We start from the raw sequence: 20382 nt of genomic DNA, 5'->3' as shown, positions 1-20382 counted from the left end.
GATCATGTCAGATGGATGTCCTCCTACCAGGACTGCTAAACTTCTCATTAATGTAAATGGTGGAGTTTCCGCAAAACCAAACTTCTTTCAGATCTCTTTACAGTTAGGCAACCAAAGATTAAGGTCCTCTGCATAGATTTGAGGTTATTCTACACTACAGAATTTAGGGTAGATGACATTAATATGGATTTGATGACCTTATTAACTAAAAAACTAAAGAGGGTCACCATTAATAATGATATGAAGACTTGCTTCACTCCAAACCTGAGGTCACCATTAATAAAGATCTGAGAACTTTTTTCACGCTAAACCTGAGGGTCGTCACTATTAATAAATGTCTGAGGACTTCCTTCAGTCTAACTGAAAGTGGTCACCATTAATAAAGATCCGATTACTTTCTTTACGCCAAACCTGAGGATGATCATCGTTAATAAAGATCTGATGACTTCCTTGACTCCAAAACTAAGGGTGATCACAATTAATAAAGATCTGAGGGCTTCCTCACTCCAAAACTGATAGTGGTCATCATTAATAAAGATCTGATGACTTCTTTCACCCCAAAACTGAGGGTTGTCACCATTAATAAAGATCTGAGGACTTCCTTCACCCCAAAACTGAGGGTTGTCACCATTAATAAAAATCTGAGGACTTCCTTCACCCCAAAATTGAGGGTTTTCACCTTTAATAAAGATGTGAGGACTTCCTTCACTCCAAAACCGAGGGTTGTCATGATTAGTAAAGATCTGAGGGCTTCCTTCACTCCAAAACTGAGGGTGGTCATCATTAATAAAGCTCTAAGGCCTTCCCTCACCACAAAACTGAGGCTTGTCACCATTAATAAAGATCTGAGGACTTCTTTCATCCCAAAACTGAGGGTTGTCACAATTAATAAAGATCTGAGGGCTTCCTCACTCCAAAACTGATAGTGGTCATCATTAATAAAGATCTGATGACTTCTTTCACCCGAAAACTGAGGGTTGTCACCATTAATAAAGATCTGAGGACTTCCTTCACCCCAAAACTGAGGGTTGTCACCATTAATAAAAATCTGAGGACTTCCTTCACCCCAAAATTGAGGGTTTTCACCTTTAATAAAGATGTGAGGACTTCCTTCACTCCAAAACCGAGGGTTGTTACGATTAGTAAAGATCTGAGGGTTTCCTTCACGCCAAAACTGAGGGTGGTCATCATTAATAAAGCTCTAAGGACTTCCTTCACCCCAAAACTGATAGTAGTCATCATTAATAAAGATCTGATGACTTCCTTCACCCCACAACTGAGCGTTGTCACCATTAATAAAGATCTGAGGACTTCCTTCACCCCAAAACTGAGGGTTTTCACCTTTAATAATGATGTGAGGACTTCCTTCACTCCAAAACCGAGGGTTGTCATGATTAGTAAAGATCTGAGGGCTTCCTTCACTCCAAAACTGAGGGTGGTCATCATTAATAAAGCTCTAAGGCTTTCCCTCACCACAAAACTGAGGCTTGTCACCATTAATAAAGATCTGAGGACTTCTTTCATCCCAAAACTGAGGGTTGTCACCATTAATAAAGATCTGAGGACTTCCTTCACCCCAAAACTGAGGATTGTCACCATTGATAAAGATCTAAGGACTTCCTTCACCCCAAAACTGAGGGTGGTCATCGCTAATAAAGATCTGAGAACTTCCTTCACTCCAAAACCGATAGTAGTCATCATTAAAAAAGATCTGATGACTTCCTTCACCCCAAAACTGAGGGTTGTCACCATTAATAAAGCTCTGAGGACTTCCTTCACCCCAAAACTGAGGGTTTTCACGTTTAATAAAGATGTGAGGACTTACTTCACCTTCACTCCAAAACTGAGGAATGTCACGATTAGTAAAGATCTGAGGACTTCCTTCACTGCAAAACTGAGGGTTGTCCCCTTTAATAGAGATCTGAGGACTTCCTTCACCCTAAAACAGAGGTTGGTCATCGTTAATAAAGATCTGAGGACATCCTTCACTCCAAAACTGAGGGTGGTCATCATTAATAAAGATCTGAGGACTTCCTTCACCCCAAAACTAAGGGTTGTCACCATTAATAAAGATCTGAGGATGAGGTTCACCATCGATGTGAAGTACTCCTTCAATCCAAAACTGGAGCTGTACATTCCTACTTGCACAATCAATGTATTATCTTTAAAAGTTCCTTGATGATAAGATGATTTAGGCCCTTAGTAGTTGGTTGTCAGAACCTGGCAACAATTGCTCAATTCTCCTGGAGCACCCCCACAGGTGAAGTGAAGTATCACACAGCTCTCAATGAAATTACTTGGCCGTTAATATAAGTGTCAAGTCTTCACAGAGACCTAGAGATGATCTTTATGGTGACTTGACTTTGTGTCCAAGATGAGAGGACCACACTTTAAAGTCACTTCCAGACAACAGTCACCAAGACTGTGATTTTTAACTATCATTTTGCTGAAATACATTGAAGGATGTCCATGATTTATAGTGATACGTCACCCAGCTGGAGATCCCCTTTGGTTGCCTAATAAGACCTATTTGCACCCTGAATGTAAGACCCCCAAACTATCAGAAATGGGGAATATTGTCAGTGAAGAGGAAATCTGGGTCTGGGGGCCAGTAAGGCAAGAAATTGAATAAGAAAATGTTTTTCTTTCAAGTTGATGAAGAGGATTGAAGAAAGTCCAAAGAGCCGAAAAGAGGTAAAGTAACACTGTGGTGTGGTGCAATGCAAGGAGCTGTACTATCGAGTGTGCTGTATACATTGCTTTGAAAAAGTGTTCATACCCTATGAACTTTGTCACATTTTTTTCACATTACACCCACAAACTTCACCTCTGACCAACTTCCCTGCCCCTGCTGAAGAAAAGCCTCCTCACAGCTGGTTGCTGCCTCCACCATGTATGACAGTAGGAATGGTGTTTTCTGTGTGATATTCAATGTTAATTTTCCTCCACACATAGTGTTTTTGTTCCACTACTCGCTGTGTCTCCTACATGGCTTTCCTTTTGCCCCTCTTCCATAAGGCCAGATTTATGGAGTATACAACTAATAGTTGGACAGATTCTCTCCCCTGAGCTGTGATCTCTGCGGCTCCTCCAGTGACCATGAACCTCTCAGCTGCTTTCTCATTAGTGCTCTCTTTCTTGGGATGTCAGTTTCGGTGGACGACCATGTCTTGGTAGGTTTGCAGTTGTGCCGTACTCCTTCCATTTTTGAATGATAGATTGAACAGTGCTTTGTGAGATGTTCAGAGCTTGGGCTATTTTTTATAACCTAACCCTGCTTTACTCTTCTTCGCAACTTTATCCCTGACCTGTCGTCTGCTGCTGTAGTTATATTGAGATTAAATTACACACAGGTGGACGCAATGTACTAATTGGGTGTCAATACACATATGAATCAATATGAAAAACATATACTTAATTATAGACAAATGGGATACAAGAAATCTTCACAAATACACAATTAAATATTACGTGGCAATACTGAAGAACATCTCCAGACATCAGCCAGGAACTTAAAGCTTGGGCGGAAATGGGTCTTCCAAATGGACAATGACCTGAAGCTACTGTCAAACTGGTTACACAGTGGCTTAAGGATAACAAGGTCAATGTTTTGGAGTGGCCATCACAAAGCCCTGATATCAATCCTATTGGAAATGTATGGGCAAAGCTGAAAAGGTCGGAGCGAGCGGCGACCTACAAACTATTGTGAGAAGCTTGTGGAAGGATCCAAAACATTTCCCCCCAAGTTAAACAGTATAAAGGGTGCTTTACACGCTGTGACATCGCTAGCGATCTCGTTAGTGATGTAACACGCCAGATCGCACATACGATTTGCCGAGATCGCACATGTGACCAGCGCTAAAAAAAAAAAAAAATGACCTATGTGTGATCTCGGCAAATCTTATCTGCGATCTGGCGTGTTACATCACTAACGAGATCGCAACGTGTAAAGCACCCTTAAGGGCGATGCCACCAAATATTAATGACATGGAGGGAACGTCACTGCGCAGAAAGGAAGAAAAATGCCTGAAAACATTCTCTCTCTCATTATTCTGGCATTTGGGAAATAGAAATAATTTTGGTTCCTAATTGACCGAAAACAGGAAATGTATATTCTGATTTCATGTCAGATAGTGAGAAAAACCTGCAGATGTGTCTTTATAGACAGCGGAGGGAAAAACCTGCAGATGTGTCTTTATAGACAGCGGAGGGAAAACCTGGAGATGTGTCTTTATAGAGAGCGGAGGGAAAAACCTGCAGATGTGTCTTTATAGAGAGTGGAGGGAAAAACCTGCAGATGTGTATTTATAGACAGCGGAGGGAAAAACCTGCAGATGTGTCTTTATAGAGAGCGGAGGGAAAAGCTTGCAGATGTGTCTGTATAGAGAGCGGAGGGAAAAACCTGCAGATGTGTCTTTATAGAGAGTGGAGGGAAAAACCTGCAGATGTGTATTTATAGAGAGCTGAGGGAAAAACCTGCAGATGTGTCTTTATAGAGAGCGGAGGGAAAAACCTGCAGATGTGTCTGTATAGAGTGTGTATATAAACTTCTGTTTTCATCTCTACCTCTCGCACAATATATTATATACCAACACTTCACTTCTACAAATACATTTAAGTTTGTTGGTGTAACATGACAAAAAGTGAAAGAGTTCATGGGGTGTGAAAACTTTTTGAAGTCACTGCACTGTGTGTGCAGGATATTTCATAGTGTACTGTGTGTGTGCTGTATTCTGTACTGTTTGCACTGAGTGTAAGTTATGGTGATTTACATGATTTAGGCCTTTATTTTGTGTTCAATTTCCCAATTACTCACCAACAGAAGAGAAGCCGTGCACCTGACCTGCCTGTAAGGTCCTGCCTAGATAACACAGCGATACCTACATCACACAGGCCTGTCTTCATTATATAGTCCTGACTACATCGCACAGTCCTGCCTAAGTCACACAGTCCTGCCTACATCGCACAGTCCTGCCTACATCGCACAGTCCTGCCTACATCACACAGTCCTGCCTACATCGCACAGTCCTGCCTACATCACACAGTCCTGCCTACATCGCACAGTCCTGCCTACATCACACAGTCCTGCCTACATCACACAGTCCTGCCTACATCACACAGTCCTGCCTACATCACACAGTCCTGCCTACATCACACAGTCCTGCCTACATCACACAGTCCTGCCTACATCACACAGTCCTGCCTACATCGCACAGTCCTGCCTACATCGCACAGTCCTGCCTACATCACACAGTCCTACCTACATCACACAGTCCTGCCTACATCACACAGTCCTGCCTACATCACGCAGTCCTGCCTACATCGCACAGTCCTGCCTACATCAAACAGTCCTGCCTACATCACGCAGTCCTGCCTACATCACGCAGTCCTGCCTACATCACGCAGTCCTGCCTACATCACGCAGTCCTGATTATATCACACAGTCCTGCCTACATCGCACAGTCCTGCCTACATCACACAGTCCTGCCTACATCACACAGTCCTGCCTACATCGCACAGTCCTGCCTACATCACACAGTCCTGCCTACATCACACAGTCCTGCCTACATCACGCAGTCCTGCCTACATCACGCAGTCCTGATTATATCGCACAGTCCTGCCTACATCACACAGTCCTGCCTACATCACACAGTCCTGCCTACATCACACAGTCCTGATTATATCACACAGTCCTTTGTACATAGAGGACTCCTGTAGTAATAGCACAGCTCCCCTGATGTTGCTCCTGAGTATACAGCGTGCAGTGATGACACCAGGTGTTATACCAGCACTGTATAGCAGTCACCCATAAGCACGGTGGTGCTGTCCAGTTACTGTGTCAGTGCGTTATTATCAAAATCTATATTGCAGATTGTGAAGAGACAAGAGGAGCCGCACTCCGTTCACCATTTTGGATTCCCTCAGTAATCTGTGCCGCCTTTCTTTTCCTTCTTTTCCTTCTCTTCCTTCTCTTCCTTCTCTTCCTTCTTTTCTTTCTTTTCCTTCTCTTCCTTCTTTTCCTTCTCTTCCTCCTCTTCCTTCTTTTCCTTCTCTTCCTTCTCTTCCTTCTCTTCCTTCTTTTCATTCTCTTCCTTCTTTTCCTTCTCTTCCTTCTTTTCCTTCTCTTCCTTCTCTTCCTTCTTTTCCTTCTGTTCCTTCTCTTCCTTCTTTTCCTTCTTTTCCTTCTCTTCCTTCCTTATTTTCCTTCTCTTCCTTCTTTTCCTTCTCTTCCTTCTTTTCCTTCTCTTCCTTCTTTTTCTTCTCTTCCTTCTTTTCCTTCTATTCCTTCTTTTCCTTCTCTTCCTTGAATCCTTTTTTTCCTTCGTTTCCTTCTCTTCCTTCCTTGAATCCTTCTTTTCCTTCCTATCCTTCTCTTCCTTCTTTTCTTTCTCTTCTTTCTTTTCCTTCTCTTCCTTCTTTTCCTTCTCTTCCTTCTTTTCCTTCTCTTCTTTCTTTTCCTTCTCTTCCTTCTTTTCCTTCTCTTCCTTATTTTCCTTCTCTTCCTTCTCTTCCCTCTTTTCCTTCTCTTCCTTCTTTTCCTTCTCTTCCTTCTTTTCTTTCTTTTCCTTCTCTTCCTTCTTTTCCTTCCTTTCCTTCTTTTCCTTCTGTTCCTTCTCTTCCTTCTTTTCCTTCTTTTCCTTTTCTTCCTTCTTTTCCTTCTATTCCTTCTTTTCCTTCTCTTCCTTCTCTTCCTTCTTTTCCTTCTCTTCTTTCTTTTCCTTCTCTTCTTTCTTTTCCTTCTCTTCCTTCTTTTCCTTCTCTTCCTTCTTTTCCTTCTCTTCCTTCTCTTCCTTCTTTTCCTTCTCTTCCTTCTTTTCCTTCTCTTCCTTCTTTTCCTTCTCTTCTTTCTTTTCCTTCTCTTCCTTCTTTTCCTTCTCTTCCTTCTTTTCCTTCTCTTCCTTCTCTTCCTTCTTTTCCTTCTCTTCCTTCTTTTCCTTCTCTTCCTTCTTTTCCTTCTTTTCTTTCTTTTCCTTCTCTTCCTTCTTTTCCTTCCTTTCCTTCTTTTCCTTCTGTTCCTTCTCTTCCTTCTTTTCCTTCTCTTCCTTCTTTTCCTTCTCTTCCTTCTTTTCCTTCTTTTCTTTCTTTTCCTTCTCTTCCTTCTTTTCCTTCCTTTCCTTCTTTTCCTTCTGTTCCTTCTCTTCCTTCTTTTCCTTCTCTTCCTTCTTTTCCTTCTTTTCCTTCTTTTCCTTCTCTTCCTTCTTTTCCTTCTCTTCCTTCTGTTCCTTCTTTTCCTTATTTTCCTTCTCTTCCTTCTCTTCCTTCTTTTCCTTCTCTTCCTTCTCTTCCTTCTGTTCCTTCTCTTCCTTCTTTTCCTTATTTTCCTTCTCTTCCTTCTTTTCCTTCTTTTCCTTCTCTTCCTTCTCTTCCCTCTCTTCCTTCTTTTCCTTCTCTTCCTTCTTTTCCTTCTCTTCTTTCTTTTCCTTCTCTTCCTTCTCTTCCTTCTTTTCCTTCTCTTCCTTCTCTTCCTTCTTTTCCTTCTCTTCCTTCTTTTCCTTCTCTTCCTTCTTTTCCTTCTCTTCCTTCTTTTCCTTCTTTTCCTTCTCTTCCTTCTCTTCCTTCTCTTCCTTCTTTTCCTTCTCTTCCTTCTTTTCCTTCTTTTCCTTCTCTTCCTTCTTTTCCTTCTCTTCCTTCTCTTCCTTCTTTTCCTTCTCTTCCTTCTCTTCCTTCTTTTCCTTCTCTTCCTTCTCTTCCTTCTTTTCCTTCTCTTCCTTCTTTTCCTTCTCTTCCTTCTTTTCCTTCTCTTCCTTCTTTTCCTTCTCTTCCTTCTTTTTCTTCTCTTCCTTCTTTTTCTTCTCTTCCTTCTTTTCCTTCTATTCCTCCTTTTCCTTCTCTTCCTTCTTTTCCTTCTTTTCCTTCTCTTCCATCTTTTCCTTCTCTTCTTTCTTTTCCTTCTCTTCTTTCTTTTCCTTCTCTTCCTTTTTTCCTTCTCTTCTTTCTTTTCCTTCTCTTCCTTCTTTTCCTTCTCTTCCTTCTTTTCCTTCTCTTCCTTCTTTTCCTTCTCTTCCTTCTTTTCCTTCTCTTCCTTCTCTTCCTTCTTTTCCTTCTCTTCCTTCTTTTCCTTCTCTTCCTTCTTTTCCTTCTTTTCTTTCTTTTCCTTCTCTTCCTTCTTTTCCTTCTCTTCCTCCTCTTCCTTCTTTTCCTTCTCTTCCTTCTTTTCCTTCTCTTCCTTCTTTTCCTTCTCTTCCTTCTTTTCCTTCTTTTCCTTCTCTTCTTTCTTTTCCTTGTCTTCCTTCTTTTCCTTCCCTTCCTTCTTTTCCTTCTCTTCCTTCTTTTCCTTCTCTTCCTTCTTTTCCTTCTCTTCCTTCTTTTCCTTCTCTTCCTTCTCTTCCTTCTTTTCCTTCTCTTCCTTCTTTTCCTTCTCTTCCTTCTTTTCCTTCTCTTCCTTCTCTTCCCTCTTTTCCTTCTCTTCCTTCTTTTCCTTCTCTTCTTTCTTTTCCTTCTCTTCTTTCTTTTCGTTCTCTTCCTTCTTTTCCTTCTCTTCTTTCTTTTCCTTCTCTTCCTTCTTTTCCTTCTCTTCCTTCTTTTCCTTCTCTTCCTTCTTTTCCTTCTCTTCCTTCTTTTCCTTCTCTTCCTTCTCTTCCTTCTTTTCCTTCTCTTCCTTCTTTTCCTTCTCTTCCTTCTTTTCCATCTTTTCTTTCTTTTCCTTCTCTTCCTTCTTTTCCTTCTCTTCCTCCTCTTCCTTCTTTTCCTTCTCTTCCTTCTTTTCCTTCTCTTCCTTCTTTTCCTTCTCTTCCTTCTTTTCCTTCTCTTCCTTCTTTTCCTTCTCTTCCTTCTTTTCCTTCTCTTCCTTCTCTTCCTTCTTTTCCTTCTCTTCCTTCTTTTCCTTCTCTTCCTTCTTTTCCTTCTCTTCCTTCTTTTCCTTCTCTTCCTTCTTTTCATTCTCTTCCTTCTTTTCCTTCTCTTCCTTCTTTTCCTTCTCTTCCTTCTTTTCCTTCTTTTCCTTCCCTTCCTTCTCTTCCTTCTCTTCCTTCTTTTCCTTCTTTTCCTTCTTTTCCTTCCCTTCCTTCTCTTCCTTCTCTTCCTTCTTTTCCTTCTTTTCCTTCTTTTCCTTCTCCTGTTCCTTCTCTTCCTTCTTTTCCTTATTTTCCTTCTCTTCCTTCTCTTCCTTCTCTTCCTTCTTTTCCTTCTCTTCCTTCTTTTCCTTCTCTTCCTTCTGTTCTTTCTTTTCCTACTCTTCCTTCTCTTCCTTCTTTTCCTTCTGTTCCTTCTCTTCCTTCTCTTCCTTCTGTTCCTTCTTTTCCTTCTTTTCCTTATTTTCCTTCTCTTCCTTCTCTTCCTTCTTTTCCTTCTTTTCCTTCTCTTCCTTCTTTTCCTTCTTTTCCTTCTCTTCCTTCTCTTCCTTCTCTTCCTTCTCTTCCTTCTTTTCCTTCTCTTCCTTCTTTTCCTTCTCTTCCTTCTCTTCCTTCTTTTCCTTCTCTTCCTTCTCTTCCTTCTTTTCCTTCTCTTCCTTCTCTTCCTTCTTTTCCTTCTCTTCCTTCTTTTCCTTCTTTTCCTTCTCTTCCTTCTCTTCCTTCTTTTCCTTCTCTTCCTTCTCTTCCTTCTCTTCCTTCTTTTCCTTCTTTTCCTTCTCTTCCTTCTCTTCCTTCTCTTCCTTCTTTTCCTTCTCTTCCTTCTTTTCCTTCTCTTCCTTCTTTTCCTTCTTTTCCTTCTCTTCCTTCTCTTCCTTCTCTTCCTTCTCTTCCTTCTTTTCCTTCTCTTCCTTCTTTTCTTTCTCTTCCTTCTTTTCCTTATTTTCCTTCTCTTCCTTCTTTTCCTTCTTTTCCTTCCTTTCCTTCTTTTCCTTATTTTCCTTCTCTTCCTTCTCTTCCTTCTTTTCCTTCTTTTCCTTCTTTTCCTTCTCTTCCTTATTTTCCTTATTTTCCTTCTCTTCCTTCTTTTCCTTCTTTTCCTTCCTTTCCTTCTCTTCCTTCTGTTCTTTCTTTTCCTTCTTTTCCTTCTTTCCCCTTGTTCTCACCAGTTATTTGCAGAATGAGATTATTCTATTCCGCGCTCCTATTGTTTTGTGTGCACAGCTCCTCTGCAGATCTTTGCGTCTCCATGGTTACAGACTACATAGTGACCTTCTGTAGTCAGCTCCTGCCGTCAGCTGTTCCTCCTCATCCTCTGCTCCCTCTTCTTCATAAGTTTTGGCTTATAGGTAGCAGGGCTGTGGAGTCGGTAAGCCAAACCTTCGACTCCGACTCCGACTCCTCAAATTCTCTTGCACCGACTCCGACTCCGGCTCCGACTCCGACTCCGACTCCGACTCCGACTCCTACATATATTGCTTATAGTTAGGTGAAAAATTTATTGTAGTACATGAATATGTGTATGTGAACATTAGACATTTAATAATTTTTATGATACAATAATCAAGATATTTGGATAGAACATAAAATATATTTATTGGATACAACTTTAGAACACAAAAAACTGTAATAAATTGTAAATATGTAATACACTATGTAATATACAGTAGATTACATATATATCTTGTGTGTGTATATACACTGTGTATATATATATATATATTACATATTTACAATTTATTAGTTTTTTGTGTTCTAAAGTTGTATCCAATAAATATTTTATGTTCTATCCAAATATCTTGATTATTGTATCATAAAAACAATTAAATGTCTGATGTTCACATTATACTACAATAAATTTTTCACTTAAATATAAGCATTATACTAAATGTTATTTAGTTATTATTCAGCACATTCTGCATTGCACTACTGTCCCCAATTTATTATATATTTTAGGAGTCGGACTCGGTGCATTTTATATCGACTCCAACTCCGACTCCACCAAAATGAGCTCCGACTCCGACTCCACCAAAATGAGCTCCGACTCCGACTCCGACTCCGACTCCACAGCCCTGATAGGTAGCAATCACAGATCTGCATCGGTGCTGTATACACAATACGGTATCAGGCTTTGTATTTTTGTTTTTTATTGTTTCCTCCGTGTTTCTACAGTCAGAGGTTCAGTCTGGAGCAATGAATAAATTAAAGCCACCAGAGGCATATGTAGGAGATGGGACGTGCTTGTGACCTTCTCATTCTCACCGTCCTTTTCTCCCTTCTGTCCAGTTTCCTCTTCTGTCCATCTCTTTCTCTCCGCAGGATTAATATTCCGCATCCTTTTATCCTCTGTGTTTTCTTCTTTCTTCTGCAGACCACCACCCTGATCGGCCTCCTGAAAACCGCCCGCCTGTTACGCCTGGTACGAGTGGCCCGAAAGTTAGACCGTTACTCTGAGTACGGGGCGGCCGTGCTGTTCCTGTTGATGTGCACCTTCGCCCTCATCGCTCACTGGCTGGCCTGCATCTGGTACGCCATCGGGCACATGGAGCACTACGACCCGGAGTACCGCACCATCGGCTGGCTGTACTCGCTGGGCACCCAGATCATGAAACCCTACAACAACAGCCACACCAAGTCCGGCCCCACCATCAACGATAAATACGTCACCGCACTCTATTTCACCTTCAGCAGTCTCACCAGTGTCGGCTTCGGGAATGTGTCACCGAACACCAATTCTGAGAAGATTTTCTCCATCTGTGTAATGCTGATTGGATGTAAGTAACATGCTGAATGTATCTTCATCTACAGGTACTGGATAATACAGGGGTGTAATACTGCCCCCTATGTACAAAAATGTAACTGCTATAATACTGCCCCTATATACAAGAATATAACTACTATAATACTGCTCCTATGTACAAGAATATAACTACTATAATACTGCTCCTATGTACAAGAATATAACTACTATAATACTGTCCCCTATGTACAAGAATATAACTACTATAATACTGTCCCTATGTACAAGAATATAACTACTATAATACTGCCCCCTATATACAAGAATATAACTACTATAATACTGCCCCTATGTACAAGAATATAACTACTATAATACTGCCCCTATGTACAAGAATATAACTACTATAATACTGCTCCTATGTACAAGAATATAAGTACTATAATACTGCCCCTATGTACAAGAATATAACTACTATAATACTGCCTCCTATGTACAAGAATATAACTACTATAATACTGCCCCTATGTACAAGAATATAACTACTACAATACTGCCCCTATATACAAGAATATAACTACTATAATACTGCCCCTATGTACAAGAATATAACTGCTATAATACTGCCGCTATATACAAGAATATAACTACTATAATACTGCCCCTATATACAAGAATATAACTACTATAATACTGCCCCTATATACAAGAATATAACTACTATAATACTGCCCCCTGTGTGCAAGAATATAACTACTATAATACTGCTCCTATGTACAAGAATATAACTACTATAATACTGTCCCCTATGTACAAGAATATAACTGCTATAATACTGCCCCTATATACAAGAATATAACTACTATAATACTGCCTCCCATGTACAAGAATATAACTACTATAATACTGCCCCTATGTACAAGAATATAACTACTATAATACTGCCCCCTGTGTGCAAGAATATAACTACTATAATACTGCCCCCTGTGTAGAAAAATTTAACTGCTATAATACTGCCCCTATATATAAAAATATAACTACTATAATACTACCCCTATGTACAAGAATATAACTACTATAATACTGCCCCTTATGTACAAGAATATAACTACTATAATACTGCCCCTTATGTACAAGAATATAACTACTATAATACTGCTCCCTGTGTACAAGAATATAACTACTATAATACTGCTCCTATGTACAAGAATATAACTACTATAATACTGCTCCCTGTGTACAAGAATATAACTACTATAATACTGCCCCTTGTGTAGAAAAATTTAACTGCTATAATACTGCCCCTATATACAAAAATATAACTACTATAATACTACCCCTATGTACAAGAATATAACTACTATAATACTGCCCATGTGGTCCATCCGCCATGCTGCGCACTCCCAAACGTGCTCCATCCGCCATGCTGCGCACTCCCAAACGTGCTCCATCCGCCATGCTGCGCACTCCCAAACGTGCTCCATCCACCATGCTGCGCACTCCCAAACGTGTTCCATCCGCCATACTCCGCACTCCACATCGTGCTCCATCCCCCATGCAGCGCACTCCCCATCGTGCTCCATCCCCCATGCTGCGCACCCCCCATCGTGCTCCATGCCCCATGTAGCGCACTCCCCATCGTGCTCCATCCGCCATGCTGCGCACCCCCCACCGTGCTCCATCCCCTATGCTGCGCACCCCCCATCGTGCTCCATCTCCCATGCTGCGCACTCCCAAACGTGCTCCATCCGCCATGCTGCGCACTCCCAAACGTGCTCCATCCGCCATGCTGCGCACTCCCAAACGTGGTCCATCCGCCATGCTGCGCACTCCCAAACGTGCTCCATCCGCCATACTCCGCACTCCCCATCGTGCTCCATCTCTCATGCTGCGCACTCCCAAACGTGCTCCATCCGCCATACTCCGCACTCCCCATCGTGCTCCATCCCCCATGCAGCGCACTCCCCATCGTGCTCCATCCCCCATGCTGCGCACCCCCCATCGTGCTCCATCCCCCATGTAGCGCACTCCCCATCGTGCTCCATCCGCCATGCTGCGCACCCCCCATCGTGCTCCATCTCCCATGCTGCGCACTCCCAAACGTGCTCCATCCGCCATGCTGCGCACTCCCAAACGTGCTCCATCCGCCATGCTGCGCACTCCCAAACGTGCTCCATCCGCCATGCTGCGCACTCCCAAACTTGCTCCATCCGCCATACTCCGCACTCCCCATCGTGCTGCATCCCCCATGCTGCGCACTCCCAAATGTGCTCCATCCGCCATGCTGCGCACTCCCAAACGTGCTCCATCCGCCATGCTGCACACTCCCAAACGTGCTCCATCCGCCATGCTGCGCACTCCCAAACGTGCTCCATCCGCCATGCTGCGCACTCCCAAACGTGCTCCATCCGCCATGCTGCGCACTCCCAAACGTGCTCCATCCGCCATGCTGCGCACTCCCAAACATGTTCCATCCCCCATGCTGCGTACCCCCCATCGTGCTCCATCCCCCATGCTGCACCAGCATCAGCCTCTCTCCTCCCAGCATCAGCCTCTCTCCTCCCAGCATCAGCCTCTCTCCTCCCAGCATCAGCCTTTTCTGTCCCCAGCATCAGCCTCTCTCCTCCCAGCATCAGCCTCTCTCCTCCCAGCATCAGCCTCTCTCCTCCCAGCATCAGCCTCTCCCCTCCCAGCATCAGCCTTTTCTGTCCCCAGCATCAGCCTCTCTCCTCCCAGCATCAGCCTCTCTCCTCCCAGCATCAGCCTCTCTCCTCCCAGCCTACCCGAGGCTCAGCCTCCCCCCAGCATCAGCCTCCCCCAGCATCAGCCTCTCTCCTCCCAGCATCAGCCTCTCTCCTCCCAGCATCAGCCTCTCTCCTCCCAGCATCAGCCTCTCTCCTCCCAGCATCAGCCTCTCCCCTCCCAGCATCAGCCTTTTCTGTCCCCAGCATCAGCCTCTCTCCTCCCAGCATCAGCCTCTCTCCTCCCAGCATCAGCCTCTCTCCTCCCAGCCTACCCGAGCCTCAGCCTCCCCCCAGCATCAGCCTCCCCCAGCATCAGCCTCTCTCCTCCCAGCATCAGCCTCTCTCCTCCCAGCATCAGCCTCTCTCCTCCCAGCATCAGCCTCTCTCCTCCCAGCCTACCCCAGCCTCAGCCTCCCCCAGCATCAGCCTCTCTCCTCCCAGCCTCATCCTCCCCCAGCATCAGGCTCTCTTCTCTCAGCCTCCCCATCCCAGCCTTCCCCAGGATCAGCCTCTCTCCTCCCAGCCTCCTCCAGCACGCCGTGCTCCTCTGCTGACACTCACAGATCCGATCGCATACACTCACACACACCCACACACCCGATCGCACACACTCACACACACCCGATCGCATACACACACACACACGATCGCATACACACCCGATTGCATACACTCACACACACCCGATCGCATATACTCACGCACACACACACTGACGATATCGCACATACGCGCTCACAGTCACAACATCCGGAGATACCACATGCTTCTGGCCATGTGATCCTCCGGCAGGTCCTGGAAGCTCACAGCACAGTATCGCCGCCGAGAAGCAAGCGATATCCCAGGATGTTGTGAGTGTGTGGATGCGATGTGATGTGTGTGTGAGGTGTGTGTGAGAGTGAGTGTGATATGTGTGTGTGTGTGTGCTGTTATGTGTGTGCGTGTGTGTATGTTCCGCCGCTGCAGGACCTTGATGCGCTGGTAACTATGCTACCATGGTTACCAGCGTATCTCGTCCCCCGCTCGCACGGGAGCCCACACCAGCATACGCCGGCCAGCCCCAGCAATGCGAGGGTATGTGTCGGCTGGTTTGGCGGCGTACGCTGATGTCGGCTCCCGGGGGTACAGTACTCACCTGGTAGTCGTAGCTCCGTGTCGGTCGGTTCGGGGAATGCGTGCGGGGGAAGGGGCCAGAGCTAGCGTGCATTGCGTGAGGGGGGCGGGGCGTGGCCGAGTTGCCAATGCCTGCAGGGTGCCGGGGCAAGAGGCCAATCTGTGGGGGGGGCGGAGCCTGAGCGAGCGGCCGGCCAATCCGTGTGGGGGCGCAGCCTGGGCGAGCGGCCAATCCGTGTGGGGGGGCGGGGCCATGGCGAGCCCAGCGGCCAATCAGCTTTGTGTCACCGTAAGGACACAATTTTGGAGAAAGACAGACAGACAGACAGGATAAGGCAATTATATATATAGATAATACTGCTCCCTGTGTACAAGACTATAACTACTATAATACTGCTCCCTGTGTACAAGACTATAACTACTATAATACTGCCCCTATGTACAAGAATATAACTACTATAATACTGCCCCTATGTACAAGACTATAACTACTATAATACTGCCCCTATGTACAAGAATATAACTACTATAATACTGCCCCCTATGTACAAGACTATAACTACTATAATACTTCCCCTATGTACAAGAATATAACTACTATAATACTGCCCCCTATGTACAAGAATATAACTACTATAATACTGCTCCCTATGTACAAGAATATAACTACTATAATACTGCTCCTATGTACAAGAATATAACTACTATAATACTGCTCCTATGTACAAGAATATAACTACTATAATACTGCTCCCTATGTACAAGAATATAACTACTATAATACTGCCCCCTATGTACAAGAATATAACTGCTATAATACAAGAATATAACTACTATAATACTGCCCCCTATGTACAAGAATATAACTACTATAATACTGCCCCCTATGTACAAGAATATATCTACTATAATACTGCCCCTATGTACAAGAGTATAACTACTATAATACTGCCCCTATGTACAAGAATATAACTACTATAATACTGCCCCTATGTACAAGAATATAACTACTATAATACTGCCCCCTATGTACAAGAGTATAACTACTATAATACTGCTCCCTGTGTACAAGAACATAACTACTATAATGCTGCCTTTAAGTACAAAAATGCGTCACTGGTGTCTGTGGGGAAGTGGAGGCCTGTGCCTGGTATTGATCTGGCCACTGCCCATCTATCTGCTCTATCAGGAGTCACTCTCATTCCATCAGTCTATAAAACCTGTAAACAATCAGTCTTCCGATATCTCTTGGCCCAGTCATGATGTTTCCATGTCTGTGTTTTGCACACAGGTGGTCGGGCTCGGCCTCCTCACCTCTTCCAGGTCTCTGAACACTGGACACCTTGTATTTCTGTTTCCTCCTCAGTGTCTTGCTCAGTCTCTTGCTCAGTGGTGGTCGGGTTCAGCCTCCTCACCTCAGTGGTGTATCTGAGCATTGGACACCTTGTACCTCTGTGTGTTGCTCAGTGGTGGTCGGGTTCATCCTTCTCACCTCGGAGGTGTTTCTGAGCACTGGACATCTTGTACTTCTGTGTCTTGCTCAGTGGTGGTCGGGTTTAGCTTCCTCACCTCAGCGGTGTATCTGAGCACTGGACACCTTGTACCTCTGTGTCTTGCTCAGTGGTGGTCGGCCTCGGCCTCCTTGTCTCGGCCATGTCTCTGAGCACTGGACATCTTGTACTTCTGTGTGTTGCTCAGTGGTGGTCGGGTTCAGCTTCCTTACCTCGGCGGTGTATCTGAGCACTGGACACCTTGTACCTCTGTGTCTTGCTCAGTGGTGGTCAGGTTCAGCTTCCTCACCTCAGCGGTGTATCTGAGCACTGGACACCTTGTACCTCTGTGTCTTGCTCAGTGGTGGTCGGGTTCATCCTCCTCACCTCAGTGGTGTATCTGAGCACTGGACTGGACACCTTGTACCTCTGTGTCTTGCTCAGTGGTGGTCAGGTTCAGCTTCCTCACCTCAGCGGTGTATCTGAGCATTGGACACCTTGTACTTCTGTGTCTTGCTCATTGGTGGTCGGGTTCAGCCTCCTCACCTCGGCGGTGTATCTGAGCACTGGACATCTAGTACCTCTGTGTCTTGCTCAGTGGTGGTCGGGTTCATCCTCCTCACCTCGGCAGTGTATCTGAGCACTGGACATCTTGTACTTCTGTGTCTTGCTCAGTGGTGGTCGGGTTCAGCCTCCTCACCTCAGCGGTGTATCTGAGCACTGGACATCTTGTACCTCTGTGTCTTGCTCAGTGGTGGTCGGGTTCATCCTCCTCACCTCAGCGGTGTATCTGAGCACTGGACATCTTGTACTTCTGTGTCTTGCTCAGTGGTGGTCGGCCTCCTTGTCTTGGCCATGTCTCTGAGCACTGGACATCTTGTACTTCTGTGTGTTGCTCAGTGGTGGTCGGGTTCAGCTTCCTTACCTCGGCGGTGTATCTGAGCACTGGACATCTTGTACCTCTGTGTCTTGCTCAGTGGTGGTTGGCCTCCTTGTCTTGGCCATGTCTCTGAGCACTGGACATTTTGTACCTCTGTGTCTTGCTCAGTGGTGGTCGGGTTCATCCTCCTCACCTCGGCGGTGTATCTGAGCACTGGACATCTTGTACTTCTGTGTCTTGCTCAGTGGTGGTCGGGTTCAGCTTCCTCACCTCAGCGGTGTATCTGAGCACTGGACATCTTGTACTTCTGTGTCTTGCTCAGTGGTGGTCGGCCTCCTTGTCTTGGCCATGTCTCTGAGCACTGGACATCTTGTACCTCTGTGTCTTGCTCAGTGGTGGTCGGGTTCATCCTCCTCACCTCGGCGGTGTATCTGAGCACTGGACATCTTGTACTTCTGTGTCTTGCTCAGTGGTGGTCGGGTTCAGCCCTCACCTCAGCGGTGTATCTGAGCACTGGACATCTTGTACCTCTGTGTCTTGCTCAGTGGTGGTCGGGTTCATCCTCCTCACCTCGGCGGTGTATCTGAGCACTGGACTCCTCGTACCTCTGTGTCTTGCTCAGTGGTGGTTGGGTTCAGCTTCCTCACCTCAGCGGTGTATCTGAGCACTGGACATCTTGTACTTCTGTGACTTGCTCAGTGGTGGTCGGCCTCCTTGTCTTGGCCATGTCTCTGAGCACTGGACATCTTGTACCTCTGTGTCTTGCTCAGTGGTGGTCGGGTTCATCCTCCTCACCTCGGCGGTGTATCTGAGCACTGGACTCCTCGTACCTCTGTGTCTTGCTCAGTGGTGGTTGGGTTCAGCCTCCTCACTGTTTGCTAGGTCTGAGATTGCCCCTCAGCATCAGGAGCTGCATCCCACAGTTTGTGACTTTTCAGACTCAGGTAAATCTTTTTGGCCCATTTTGCCTGAGGAGAGCTCCTAATATCCTGCACACTGTGTACTCATATATAAGAAAGCAGCTGGCATACATGAAAGCGTCTTACAAGTCTAGGAAGAAGCGCCAAGTCTTTCACGCAGCGCGCTCCCCCGGGGTCGCCTTGTATCCTCTGCCTCGGTGCGTTTCCTAGTGTAAGACACCAGACGGCTGACGATCGCTGTCTGTACAGTTCACACTGTGCAATATACTGCTCTGTATGAGAGATACACTGGTGGATGTGTGATATTCTATATGAGAGATACACTGGTGGATGTGTGATATACTGTATGAGTGATACACTGGTGGATGTGTGATATACTGTATGAGTGATATACTGATGGATGTGTGATATACTGTATGAGGGATATACTGGTGGATATGTGATATTCTGTATGAGTGATATACTGGTGGATGTGTGATATTCTGTATGAGAGATACACTGGTGGATGTGTGATATTCTGTATGAGAGATACACTGGTGGATGTGTGATATTCTGTATGAGTGATATACTGGTGGATGTGTGATATTCTGTATGAGTGATACACTGGTGGATGTGTGATATTCTGTATGAGTGATACACTGGTGGATGTGTGATATTCTGTATGAGTGATACACTGGTGGATGTGTGATATACTGTATGAGAGATACACTGGTGGATGTGTGATATTCTGTATGAGTGATATACTGGTGGATGTGTGATATACTGTATGAATGATACACTGGTGGATGTGTGATATTCTGTATGAGTGATACACTGGTGGATGTGTGATATTCTGTATGAGTGATACACTGGTGGATGTGTGATATACTGTATGAGTGATACACTGGTGGATGTGTGATATACTGTATGAGTGATATACTGGTGGATGTGTGATATACTGTATGAGTGATACACTGGTGGATGTGTGATATTCTGTATGAGTGATACACTGGTGGATGTGTGATATACTGTATGACTGATACACTGGTGGATGTGTGATATTCTGTATGAGTGATATACTGGTGGATGTGTGATATTCTGTATGAGTGATACACTGGTGGATGTGTGATATTCTGTATGAGTGATATACTGGTGGATGTGTGATATTCTGTATGAGTGATACACTGGTGGATGTGTGATATTCTGTATGAGTGATACACTGGTGGATGTGTGATATACTGTATGAGTGATACACTGGTGGATGTGTGATATACTGTATGAGTGATATACTGGTGGATGTGTGATATACTGTATGAGTGATACACTGGTGGATGTGTGATATTCTGTATGAGTGATACACTGGTGGATGTGTGATATACTGTATGACTGATACACTGGTGGATGTGTGATATTCTGTATGAGTGATATACTGGTGGATGTGTGATATTCTGTATGAGTGATATACTGGTGGATGTGTGATATTCTGTATATGTGATATACTGGTGGATGTGTGATATTCTGTATGAGTGATACACTGGTGGATGTGTGATATACTGTATGAGAGATACACTGGTGGATGAGTGATATTCTGTATGAGTGATATACTGGTGGATGTGTGATATACTGTATGAATGATACACTGGTGGATGTGTGATATTCTGTATGAGTGATATACTGGTGGATGTGTGATATACTGTATGAGTGATACACTGGTGGATGTGTGATAT

At 44.5% G+C, this 20382-nt stretch overlaps 1 protein-coding gene across 1 annotated transcript in view; it reads left to right on the top strand.

Moving 5' to 3' along the window:
• KCNH2 (potassium voltage-gated channel subfamily H member 2) overlaps positions 1 to 20382 on the top strand; it is a 377203-nt gene that overhangs the window by 300603 nt on the left and 56218 nt on the right. The window contains exon 7 of the mRNA XM_075315765.1: positions 11161 to 11563. Coding sequence (XP_075171880.1) covers positions 11161 to 11563 — 403 coding nt within the window. The remainder of the gene's footprint in view (positions 1 to 11160; positions 11564 to 20382) is intronic.

This window comes from Anomaloglossus baeobatrachus, chromosome 6, assembly GCF_048569485.1.
Source record: "Anomaloglossus baeobatrachus isolate aAnoBae1 chromosome 6, aAnoBae1.hap1, whole genome shotgun sequence".
NCBI lineage: Eukaryota > Metazoa > Chordata > Amphibia > Anura > Aromobatidae > Anomaloglossus > Anomaloglossus baeobatrachus.
The sequence above is the reverse complement of the archived record's forward strand: the minus strand, read 5'-3'. Positions and strand labels throughout refer to the sequence as shown.